The sequence below is a fragment of the Tetranychus urticae genome, chromosome 2, assembly GCF_039701765.1.
Source record: "Tetranychus urticae isolate SD_2017Ah chromosome 2, NJAU_TeUrti_SD_1.0, whole genome shotgun sequence".
Lineage (NCBI taxonomy): Eukaryota > Metazoa > Arthropoda > Arachnida > Trombidiformes > Tetranychidae > Tetranychus > Tetranychus urticae.
Genome location: NC_142959.1, coordinates 27524455 through 27535977, shown reverse-complemented (window position 1 = coordinate 27535977; position 11523 = coordinate 27524455). Strand labels below are relative to the sequence as shown.

The following is an 11523-nucleotide window of genomic DNA, read 5'->3' as shown; positions in this document are numbered from 1 at the left end:
TTGTGTAAGTATAAGTGTGTTGATTTTATTATGGTTACAATTATACAATTAATTAATCCAGTCACTTATAAAGTCAGCATGGAATTAAAATATCAAGCCATGTAGATGAAAACACCGATATTGTCGTCATCCCTTCGCATGTACTTTTGCTCAATGAGCCATTCTATTTGTTCCTTAATCATTTTTTTGGATGGTAGGAACATGTTTTTCAGAATCTCGACTAATTCTGTCTGTAATTGTGCGTTGGTAATGCGTTTTCGCATTTTCATGATTTTTACTATGGCCTCTTGCGTTCTCAAGATTCTCAGTTGAACAATCTTCTCGTTGTCTTCCTCTACACTCTTTTCTGTAGACAACTGGAGACGTCCGATCAAATTAAGCTTACCTCTTCGTTGTGGCTTACCGTTTTTGCTGCAATTGGAAAATTAGAAGTATTAAAATTTTGAATCATTTTGAAAAAAAGGTTTTGAAATTTTATAGATTAAAACTCACATTAAATGAAAATCTTGGTTTACCCAGAACAATGTTGTATCTGTGAAATCTTTCATTGATTTCAAAGGCACGTCGCACAAAATTATCTGTGTTTTAACTTTTGGAAAGGCCACCAATGACTGAAAAAAGCAATGTTACAAATTAATTTAAAGTTGAATGAAAAAAAACATGTTAAATTCAATACTTTAATTACTTACCCAAAGTGTGCGTCTCAACTCAGCATCTGGAAGTTCAGAAGCTAACCTGATATTCTCGAATGATATTTTATCAGTTGGTCGTTCATTCCACGTGAATAGAACGGCCATTTGGAATGTTGTCACATCAAGATCATACCTACCATACTGGTTACTGAAGCAAATCTATTGAATACAATGGAATATATGAGAATAAATGTGTGAAGACATAAACAATTTTTGAAAAAACAACATGAACTTACCGTGCCATTTGACATGTGGTGATACCATTGTAGTTTGCGCCCACTGTGCTTCTTTTTATAGAATTCTTCTACCTCTGGAATAAAATCTTCCAATTCTAGCGGAAGAGATACTTGGACACGTTCACTCCCTCGAGCCCAGGCACCAACATTTAATATTTTTATATTAATTATTTCTGAGGTTCCATTTTGGGAGTTTTTGAATTGTTGATTTAAATCCTCACTAACTTTTATGTCTTGGAACATACGAGCTAGCTTGTTTACGAAGTCAGCAGGTACTCCCACTTCACGAAGCCACTCGACCATATTTTCTTCTTTCTCATTATCAGCGGATGAATCCAAAATGAGCCGTCGAGTCAGATGTGCTTTATGGTATCTCATGAACACGTCTTTGTTCACTACATATTTTAAAACTAGAAGCTGAAAAACAAAGATTTAAGGGATTAAGATTTTCATAGGAAAAGTAATTTTTAGCTCTAATTAAGATTTTAACCTTTTCTTTTTCTTTTTGCATTTACAAAAGTTTACTTAGTAAATTGAGCTTAGTATTGAGCTAAATAATAAGAAAGTGGAACTAATCCCTAAATGCAAATGCAGAAGGTAGACATTAGTGAGCAATGAGGATCGAAAGAAAAGATTAACCACTGAAAAGCTTAAAGCCAGCAAGTAGAAAAAAAGTCAATAAAAACGTACCACTTCTTTAAGTTTGATTTCGATCTCTTCCGAGGTTAATCTGCGGCTCAATGGTGTTTTACGGAGCAACATATCACAGAAATTTGCCAGCATTTCAGGGCATCTTGATTCAGGAGGTAACTTAGTGGCTTGTCCATTATTCCTATGGTAAAATGAAGAGTTAGTAAAATTATCCGAAAACCCACAGTAAAATTATGCACTTACATTTTAGGTCTCGATGCTAACTCAAGTTTGAACACCGACGTGTCATTAACAACTTGCTTAAAAGCCTGTCAAAATAGGAATAATGAGTAAAAGATAAAAATTTTAGTATATTCTAGAAGATTTACAGGCAAAGAGAAAAGGGTTGAGGCAAATTTTGCGTGGGTAAAAAAGGAATGGGAAATTTACCTTATCACGCGCAGTTAAAAACCTAGGGTCATCATTAAAAGCCTCTTTGACTAGAGTGCTGTATTTGGTGAACAGGTTCAATAGTTTTTCAACGTATTTTTCCGAGTCTTGAGTGATAATTTCAGCTGAGGCCATTATATCGGCTAATCCTTGATGAACGATATGTTCTTCGAGGTAATTTAACATGGGTTCTACACCTTCTTCGATACGGTCAAGCAATTTAAACATGAGATTCAATTCTAAAATGCAAAAACAGAATTTAAAATTAGTGACGGAAAGGCAATGAACTAGGATTTGAGGAAAAAAGATGAAAAAAAGAGTTTCAAGCTATTGAGAAATCTGAAGACTTACTATTAGTATTGTTTCCTTGAATCATACCAAGACATTCCGAAAGTATAAGATCTTTATTATTTGTGACAAGTACCCGTACACAAGTATCATTCAGCTAAAAAATAAGAAAGTAAGTATTCTTAAGTAAGTAGGTCCACAAACTGAAATTACTAACTTACCGCTGGAAGAGAAAATGGTTCAAGATATTTGGCTCCTCTGGTGCTTTCTTCTTTCAATTTACTATCGGCCCAAACCATATAACTCTGTACACCATAACTTAAAAGATATTCAGCTGCTTTTGAATGATAAAATGATTCAGTTGACTCTATATACGCTTTCTCGAAATTTTCTATATAAATAGATTTGTCGTTGGCATTAGAGCCTAAATTTACGAAGGATTCTCTCACGCCAATTACCAGCTGGGTATCAAATGCTTCTCCGTTTCTTTCGGCATGTACAAGTTTCATGGCACTGTCTTGTAACCTGTGTTTGATGTTTGAAAAAATGTTTTCATTCCAACTACTGTACATCAGCTATAAAATGAAAAACCATTCAAATTAATATAAAGTAATTACAATTATGAAAGAAACTTACTTTACGGACAATATTCTCTTCATTTATGAAGTTTTTGGTGTTGCTGGATTTGTTTGGATTGGTCATGAGAGGGGTGAATGGTAATGGTAAATAATTACACTGGACAAAAAATTTACTCCAAGCAGCCACATAAGCTTTTAGTAAGGATTGGTCGTCATGGTGGGATAGAACAGTCTATAAACAACACAAAATGTGAAAATTAATGCAAGATTGAAAACTATCACTCGCTTTGAAAGCTTAAGCAATACTTACAGCTTGAGCCTCTGAAATAAATTCCAGGACATCGCGGTGAAGAGCATCTTGGAGTTTTTCTTTTGCTTTCTCATCCCATTGCAGTACATTGTGTACATTCCTAGATATCAGAATGAAAAAATTTATTGTAGAAAACAAGTTTTAAACTCAGAGGACATCTTAGTTGGTGATTAAGAATGGTTAAGAAAAGAAAATTTCAAGCAAAAAATAAAGGGAAAAATAAAGAGAGATTGAAACAAGAAAGGAAAAAATACCTACCAAAACAGTTCTTGCCATTCAAGCTTAGACACATCTTGTTGATGCAGAAGCTTAGAAATTGCTTGCTGCATTGAAGGCCAGTAATCCTCAAATTGTGGGGTTGTCTGAGGAGGAAACTAAAAGAAAAATTAACAAAAATTAAATAAAACTTTGATTTAATGAAATAAATGATTACCTTCGTCATTTTGATGTAAATTAAACAAAAACACAGACAAATAAAAACAAAGTAAATGAGACATAAACCAACAACCTTTAAACAAGCTCTGACTAACTCTTTTTTTTAACAGAGAGATGAAATAAGTGACACCTGGTGATTTGGGTTTTGCGCTGAATTCAAAATACAAAACAAACAGTAAACTTTTGACTTTGGAACAAAACACATTTAATTCAAAAATGATCCAGAATTTATCAACTGATTTCCTGATCATGACTGATGACGGTAAGTTCATTTTACTTCAAGTAAAAAGCTAACGAATAAATAATTATTATTGGTGGAAGACCAAAAATTGAAAGCAAAATTGCTAAATTGAAACACTTGCAAACAGGAGCAGAAGATGAGGATGAGGATGAAAATTAGAAATTGTTCTTTGTAATATATTTATTGAAGTTGTGTATGTAATTAGTATTTTAATATGTCCGGAATTAATATTAAAATTCAAGTGTTCATCAATACAACCAACGACCATCTTTTGTTTCCTTTTTATCTCATTTCACCTGTAGCCTTATTTTGTTTGAAAATCTTCACCATTCCATCAAAAGTTGAAATTAACATGTTGAGACCTAAAACTTTAAGTAACATTCTTGGTCAAGCAAATACTGGAGGAGTCCAATGTACATTGTAAGTAAAATTTGGGTTCAATCCTCATAAACACTTGATAAATTTTCATTTTCTTCAATATCTTTTGTTTATCCAGGTTATTGAATCGTGAAGGAAGTCTTCTTGCTTATTCAGGTTTTGGCGACACCGATGCTCGAATGACAGCGGCTATTGCTTCTAGTATATGGATTTCCTATGGTAAATAGTCTGTATGGTAAATTGGCTGCCAGTGAAGATGATTTAAACTGTTTATTACTACAGTGTGAGGTGTGTTTTTATCTTTGAATTGAGATCTTCTTTTTTTTCATCTAGTAGTGAAAAATATTAATTCATTTTCATCGTTTTCACAGGATGGTAATGTCATCGTCAAACGTATGGCCAATGTATTGCTGTGTATGCACGCAAAAAGTCGTGTACCTTTAGAAACTCTTAAGGCTAAAGTGACCGCATTGTCAGATCATCTAGAAGAGCCCATCCGAATGATCAAACTTAGCAAATCCATTCTCATTTATCTATAATACTTTGTAACTAAATTTCCGTTTCAATTTCTAAGTTCACCAATTAATGTGTATATGTATGCTCGAACTATCAATTAGATTCTCAGCCCACTGCTGTACATTGTGTACATTCCTAGATATCATGATGAAAAATTTTATTAGAGAAAACAAGTTTTAAATCAACAGAGGACATCTTAGTTGATGATTAAGAATAGTTCAGAAAATGGAATTTCAAGCAAGAAATAAAGGGAAAAATAACCTACCAAAACATAGATAGATGACAATGAGATGACAACTGTTTTCGTTTGGTGGAGTCTATTTTTTCAATAAACAAGTTGAAATTCACTAGAGATGAAACGGTTTGACCCTAACCGTTAAAGCTTAAAATGGTTAGTTATGTTGTGCGATCACAAATGGTCTAAGCTTCAATGAGCTCATCTGTTACCTCTGGAATAACATTAACTTTTGAAGATATTAGCTTGGTCAATATATCAAAATTATATTAAATTTCCTAATATATTTAGGTATGGTTATTATTGTAGCACTTAATAATCTTGTTTTATCACCAATACTGTTGAGTATATTTGGAGGTAAGCCGAAGTAACTTAACATGGAGAAGGAAAAGAATGTTGACTTACATTTTCATCGAATACAATATTTATTAATTAATCCAAAAAAAACATCAAAATTTACTTAAACATGCCATTTTTCCCAACAAGATTTGTATATAAGATATTCTTATATTTTAGAAATAAAAATTAGTTTGATAGTATTATATAGAAATGAATATATAGAATAGATATAGATAGCATAATATTTAGAAAAGGTAACTCAATGAATCTTATAATGAAAAAAACACAAAAGCTCTTGAAATCAGCAAGTTTTAATCACTAACAATTTCATCAACGATTTCTCTGAGAATTATATTTTCAATGTTCAATTTGTCAATTTCTTTCTCCAAATTTTCAATTTTAGCTGTCAAATCCTGTTGATGTCCGGTCAACTGGCTTGTTTTTTCAACCAAATTAGCCACAAATTCAGCACAGTTGTGGTTTCCTATTGGCACTAGACAAATACGACATATTGCCTTCACATTTGGATTCATTCCACAGTTGTCAATGTGCATTGAATAGTCACTGAATCGCACAAAGCAATCGCACATTTCAAATTTACACTTTACAAGTAAGTTGTCACGTTGTTGGACACTTCGTCCATTTGACATCTCAACAGGCAATGGTTCAACAGAATCTCGTAAATATTCCGATTCACTGCATCTTAACGGGCATTTTTGATATTGGTCATGTTGTATTGCCTCATCGAAACAAGTTTGACAAAATATTGCTTTACAAGCAGATTGAAGGCTAGTTTTGTGGGCAACTGGATTCTCAGCAACACACAAACAAAAAAGGCAAACATAATCCTGCCAAGTACCAATGTCGATTAACTGGCTGTTATCGATGAAATATTGAATGTCACTAAAACTATCACGAACAGATAATCCATTCAAAGGCATTTTACCCAAATGTATAAGTTATATTTATACTAATTTTGTTAGAAATTAAAAATCAAGAAACATTCATTTATGAAAAGCAAACTCTTACTGTTAAAGTTAAACAATCATTGAAGTCAATGTTCACTTAAAAGAATCATGTAATTTGATTAATTTCATAAAGCATTGGAAATACATTAAATAGCTATTCTTTGCTCACTCATTTCAATTACAAAGTTAATTGTGTGATTTGTGGGAATCAAATGTCTAAAATGCACTATCTTACTGCTCATCTGACAGCTCAATAATTAAAAACAATATTTCCAATCTAATTATGATGAACAAAGTCCGTTTTAACCTCATCGAATCTTAAAGTGCATTATCTTACATCCGATCTTTCCTATAAATGATCATTAACTTTCTAAACGATTTGATGCGTTCATATAACACATTTAATAGGTAAAAGTTCAAATAAATGAAAGCAAATTAAATTTAATTAATCCGGTTAAGAAAACGATTCTTTGGGTTAAAGTAAAGCAATGCCATCTTCATCTCAATAAATAAAGCTTGAACCTGGTTTTTTCACGTTCTCTTGTTATTAATCTACTGGCTCAAGATTTTATACATTTTATATTTGTTTTGATTGTTTTTGGTTTAAAATGTTAATCATACCTAAAAGAGGTTTTCATCTTTCAACAGTTAATTGTAAAAGTTTAAAAAATTTCTCCAAATTTCCAAGTAAGTACAAGCAAATACATTCACATTTACACTTTTTATATTTATATTTATGTTTGTTTATCATTATTATCTTTTTGCAGTACCCAATGTAAGAAATGCTTATGAACCAAAGAGAATACCTAAACGTTTATTCGAAGATTTTTATAACTATCCCATTTCACGAGATCCTCTGGGTATAAGATGGCCTGGATATTGGTTCAAAAGAAAATTTGTTTATGTCAAAGAAATGGAACCTGAATTGGTAGTTCCAGACTTGAATGGATTCAATTTAAAACCCTATGTTTCATATAGAGTACCGAAGATTGAGAACAACAAGTTGACCGCTGAAGAGTTATTCAAATTAACATATGGTAACAAGATAATTGAAGCATCTATGAATGGAGAAAAGGTTGAAGTGAGTTTCAAACCAGAGGATAGTGAAGCTGCTAAATTGAAACACTTGCAAACAGGAGCTGATATGTTTTGTTCGAGAATTGCAGACATGGAAGAAGAAGATGAGGAAGAGGACGAAAAGTAGAAACTGTTCTTTGTAATATATTTATTGAAGTTGTGTATGTAATTAGTACTTTAATATGTTCAGAACTAACATTAAAATTCAAGTGTTCATCAATACAACCAACGACCATCTTTTGTTTCCTTTTTATCTCATTTCCCCTGTAGCCTTTTTTGTTTGAAAATCTTCACCATTCCATCAAAATTTCAAATTCAGAAAATAGTCATTTCATTTCATTTGATTTCCTCTCTAAAAATAAATAAACACATGCATTTGAGTGAATTGCATTAGTTTATCATTTTCTGGTATCGATATTGCATTCGATACCATCGAGCTCTGGTGAATTTGTTTATTTTGAGTAAATTTTGTTAACAGGCGATAACTAAAGAAATTTTATTTATTCCTTTTGTTTCATTGATATCATTTAGTTTACAATTTATTTCTTAGCAGTTTTATAAAATTTTATGGTTAACATGTTGAGACCTAAAACTTTAAGTAACATTCTTGGTCAAGCAAATACTGGAGGAGTCCAATGTACATTGTAAGTAAAATTTTGGTTCAATCCTCATAAACACTTGATAAATTTTCATTTTCTTCAATATCTTTTGTTTATCCAGGTTATTGAATCGTGAAGGAAGTCTTCTTGCTTATTCAGGTTTTGGCGACACCGATGCTCGAATGACAGCGGCTATTGCTTCTAGTATATGGATTTCCTACGAAAAGTATGGTAAATTGGCTGCCAGTGAAGATGATTTAAACTGTTTATTACTACAGTGTGAGGTGTGTTTTTATCTTTGAATTGAGATCTTCTTTTTTTTCATCTAATAGTGAAAAATATTAATTCATTTTCATCGTTTTCACAGGATGGTAATGTCATCGTCAAACGTGTGGCCAATGTATTGCTCTGTATGCACGCAAAAAGTCATGTACCTTTAGGAACTCTTAAGGCTAAAGTGACCGCATTATCAGATCATCTAGAAGAGCCTATTCGAATGATCACGCTTTGAAAATCCATTCTCATTTATCTACTTTTGTAACCAAATTTCCGTTTCAATTTCTAAGTTCAACAATCCCCAATTAATGTGTGTATGTATGCTTCTTAAATTGATTTTTCAACTCGAACTATCAATTAGATTTTTTTACTCAATATATTGACTTACCTGTTACTATTTGTTAAAAAATTCTCCTTTAACATTGTTACTTTGATAAATGTCGTTTATTTTTTACAATTTAGATTTTCCTATTTCTATCAGAGTATATCTACACTCAATTGATAGAACATTGAAACCGCACCAAATCGGCTGAATTCTTGGTGTGTATTTTATTTTTTAGTGTTCTTTATTGATTCACAGTCGTAAATACACAAGTATGTACTGCGTTATTGCGACGAGGCACGTTGCAAATTACAAATTAGCAACAAAATCGTGCTTGCATTTTCAACGACGTACTGCATATGAAAACAAAGATTTTGGTTAAAGACAATTTAAATAAATACTCTCAAGTTACTTACATAAACAGCAAGAAGTCTTTCAGCAGTAAATGCATCACCAATTTTAGCTCCACAATAAGGACCAAGAATGCGATCAAGAATTTCTAGAGTCTAAAATAAATTCAAAGATGATTGCAAAGAAAAATGAGTGAACGCTTAAACTACTTTCCTTAAGCAATTATTTGTAGCTACCTTCAGTTTTTGATCAAGTTTTACTTTGGCTTTGGCCATTATCGATACATATAAACCATGAATCACATAAAGCTGAGGAATAAGAATCAAAACAGAACAGAAAGACAAAAATTCAACACTTTAATCTTACTTAATTGGTGTCTATACCTGATCCAAATAAGCTCCAGCGGCATAAGCGACACTTCCAACTATAAATAGTGTGATCAAACCGCACAAACCAAACAAATTTGATATAAAAGTTGAATCGCTCTTAATGGACATTCCCAAAAAGATTGCAGTATCAGCTCCAAATGAGACGAGAACGAAAAGAAAAAAGAAAAGGTAACGTATTTTAACGCTCAAATCATCAAAATAATTCATATAACGGATCACATTTGTATTCATGCCTTTTATAATAGAGTCATCGATAAATTGTTTAATCTTGAATCTTTTTAACAATTCAATCAAACTTTTCAGTTGGCATAAATACAGAGGAACCAAGATAATGATGTGAGCTCCTAGATCCAGCAAACCACCAAAGATAAAGATAAAACAATAACCTTCCAAAAACATCCAACAAACCGATGAAATATACATAGCTGGACCGCTATTGACTATCGCTTCGTTTTGGATCCGCAAACCGATCAATAAAAATGGGGTAAGAACCACTACACCATAAATCAATCGGATCCACATCGTGATTAAATGATGGAAAGTAGAGCGGAACAATTTACACTGTTTTGTTGTCAACCTGAGCATATTTTTGTCAAAACCTGAAACCTTTATGTCTCGAAGAGTAGAGAGTAACTCATAAGCTCCAGTTTCTTCGAGGTACAAAACATATTCTCGCAGGACAAACAGTGTAATACCTGCGCCAATGACAAATCTTACCATCATGTCAGCGCTACTCTTATTGAGAAATGGATGAGCCAACAATACGTGCAAATGATCATCTTGTTTGTAAATCAGGATTAGATAAAATCTTATAAAATTAAGAATTGAAATAAAACGAATAAGATTATTGTTAAAATGGTAATATGGTTGGACATATGATGTTTCATCTTGACGGTGCCCTCGACGGGTTATTATCAGTCGTAATGCAATATTTTCCAGGACTTGGATTGATTTAAGAGTCTCTTCGTCACCGTCATCATCACTCAATAAAGCAAGAGATTTCTTAATTAGCGCCTTAATCTGAAAGGGAATGAATCGACTCATGGATCCAGGAATGTTAAGCTCTAAAAATATGCAACGACAGACGCCACAATTGATTCAATTATTGTACTTGATAACAGATGAAATTTTTGTTTAACTAGACTATTTTAGTTGATACAAAGATACAAAAATAAAAAGATCATCCATTCAAATGAATGCACCATTTTATTGATCTATTGATGCATTTATTTATAAGTCTATTGAAAGTGGTTTCATTGCACTTCTTTCATAGCTTTAATGATGTTCATCCAGTGAAGACTGAAGTGTTAAGCTTTAATCAATTTTTTTATTTCAATGTTTCGTGATTATTAATATTTATTACATTTTAAGATGTTCTTTATTTTTGGTTCTTTTCTCACCAGCTTCCGAATGATTGATTTCAAGCAGCTTTTATCATGCAAATATTTAAAAGAGAGACTTGCTTATTTGTATCATCATTTTCACCCTTTAACTTTATTTGTGCTCGATATTGAACTGTTCAAATTATCTCAGTGACGCCAATTCAAATAATGCATGTTGAATCTCCATAAATAATAAAAGATGATTCTTATAATAGAAACAATTAAGGTTTCTAAATAATCAATCGGTTGTTTCGACGAGCGTCAGTTGTGATGATGTTAAATTACAGTACAATACATAATTATTGTATTACAGATACTGAAATAGAAAAATAAATTGCGGTTAATAAGCAATAATTTAGTGATACGATTAATCAAATATCACCATCAACCTTGTTTACTGATTTGAAAACATCTTGAGCTATGAAGCTCATCACCTCACAATTTGGTTCTAAGGGAATTATTTTATCATAAATTTATATTTTCAGTGGATTCACTAATCAAACACTTTCTTACAATATCTGACGGTAATCGTTATTGTAAGATATTGAAAATTATTGAGTTGAAATAACACTTTAAAAGGCAAATGACTAACTCATGCAATCAACCAATTTTCAAGGTAACTTGATAACTTGGTTACTTATTTGATTGAAGCAGTAAACAAATTGATTATCAAGATTTTCAGCATGTGACTGGTCAACATTATGCTTTTATGACGGTTAATCAACTAAATCAACCCTGCATGACATCAATCGCAGATTGAATTGCTAATCTTTTGATATTTTTTCAATCATTCTTGTTCTTAAGAATAATTTATAATCTTAAAATTATAAT

At 32.0% G+C, this 11523-nt stretch overlaps 3 protein-coding genes and 1 pseudogene across 5 annotated transcripts; 3 read left to right on the top strand and 1 right to left on the bottom strand.

The window, feature by feature from the left end:
* Cul5 (cullin 5) lies at positions 1-3705 on the bottom strand. Of its 2 annotated transcripts, none has more exons than XM_015927517.3 (13): positions 3618-3705; positions 3443-3558; positions 3185-3284; positions 2933-3106; positions 2518-2871; positions 2360-2453; positions 2009-2247; positions 1823-1887; positions 1619-1760; positions 929-1345; positions 690-851; positions 493-611; positions 1-411 (listed from the first exon to the last, which is right to left on the bottom strand). In XM_015927517.3, exons 1-13 carry the CDS (start codon positions 3624-3626, stop codon positions 93-95), a joined length of 2310 nt encoding a protein of 769 aa, XP_015783003.2. In that variant the 5' UTR covers positions 3627-3705; the 3' UTR covers positions 1-92. The 2 variants fall into 2 exon arrangements, with proteins under 2 accessions (XP_015783003.2, XP_089123794.1); XM_089267668.1 differs by having other exon boundaries at positions 3443-3546; positions 3618-3692.
* A 372-nt stretch (positions 3706-4077) lies between these two features.
* Positions 4078-4812, top strand: LOC149094261 (ragulator complex protein LAMTOR2-like; annotated as a pseudogene). Its single transcript, XR_016198741.1, has 3 exons — positions 4078-4280; positions 4357-4526; positions 4610-4812. The product of XR_016198741.1 is annotated as a ragulator complex protein LAMTOR2-like (transcript).
* Positions 4813-6855: 2043 nt separating this feature from the next.
* Positions 6856-7598, top strand: mRpL41 (mitochondrial ribosomal protein L41). Its single transcript, XM_015927521.3, has 2 exons — positions 6856-6983; positions 7064-7598. The coding sequence occupies exons 1-2, from the start codon at positions 6905-6907 to the stop codon at positions 7498-7500; spliced, it is 516 nt and encodes a 171-aa protein (XP_015783007.1). The 5' UTR covers positions 6856-6904; the 3' UTR covers positions 7501-7598.
* Positions 7599-7833: 235 nt separating this feature from the next.
* Positions 7834-8643, top strand: LOC107360801 (Late endosomal/lysosomal adaptor, MAPK and MTOR activator 2). The gene is made up of 3 exons (XM_015927522.3): positions 7834-8017; positions 8094-8256; positions 8340-8643. Exons 1-3 carry the CDS (start codon positions 7941-7943, stop codon positions 8481-8483), a joined length of 384 nt encoding a protein of 127 aa, XP_015783008.1. The 5' UTR covers positions 7834-7940; the 3' UTR covers positions 8484-8643.
* Positions 8644-11523: the final 2880 nt, after the last annotated feature.

Excerpts from the sequence above, each read along its gene's own strand:
- Cul5 (XM_015927517.3), bottom strand. Across the intron at positions 2,454-2,517 it reads AACCATTTTCTCTTCCAGCG|CTGAATGATACTTGTGTACG; the intron begins GTAAGTTAGTAA and ends CTTATTTTTTAG. Across the intron at positions 2,248-2,359 it reads TCAAGGAAACAATACTAATA|AATTGAATCTCATGTTTAAA; the intron begins GTAAGTCTTCAG and ends TTTGCATTTTAG.
- mRpL41 (XM_015927521.3), top strand. The coding sequence starts at position 6,905 with ATGTTAATCATACCTAAAAGAGGTTTTCATCTTTCAACAGTTAATTGT. Across the intron at positions 6,984-7,063 it reads AAATTTCTCCAAATTTCCAA|TACCCAATGTAAGAAATGCT; the intron begins GTAAGTACAAGC and ends ATCTTTTTGCAG.
- LOC107360801 (XM_015927522.3), top strand. The coding sequence starts at position 7,941 with ATGGTTAACATGTTGAGACCTAAAACTTTAAGTAACATTCTTGGTCAA. Across the intron at positions 8,018-8,093 it reads GGAGGAGTCCAATGTACATT|GTTATTGAATCGTGAAGGAA; the intron begins GTAAGTAAAATT and ends TTGTTTATCCAG. Across the intron at positions 8,257-8,339 it reads GTTTATTACTACAGTGTGAG|GATGGTAATGTCATCGTCAA; the intron begins GTGTGTTTTTAT and ends TCGTTTTCACAG.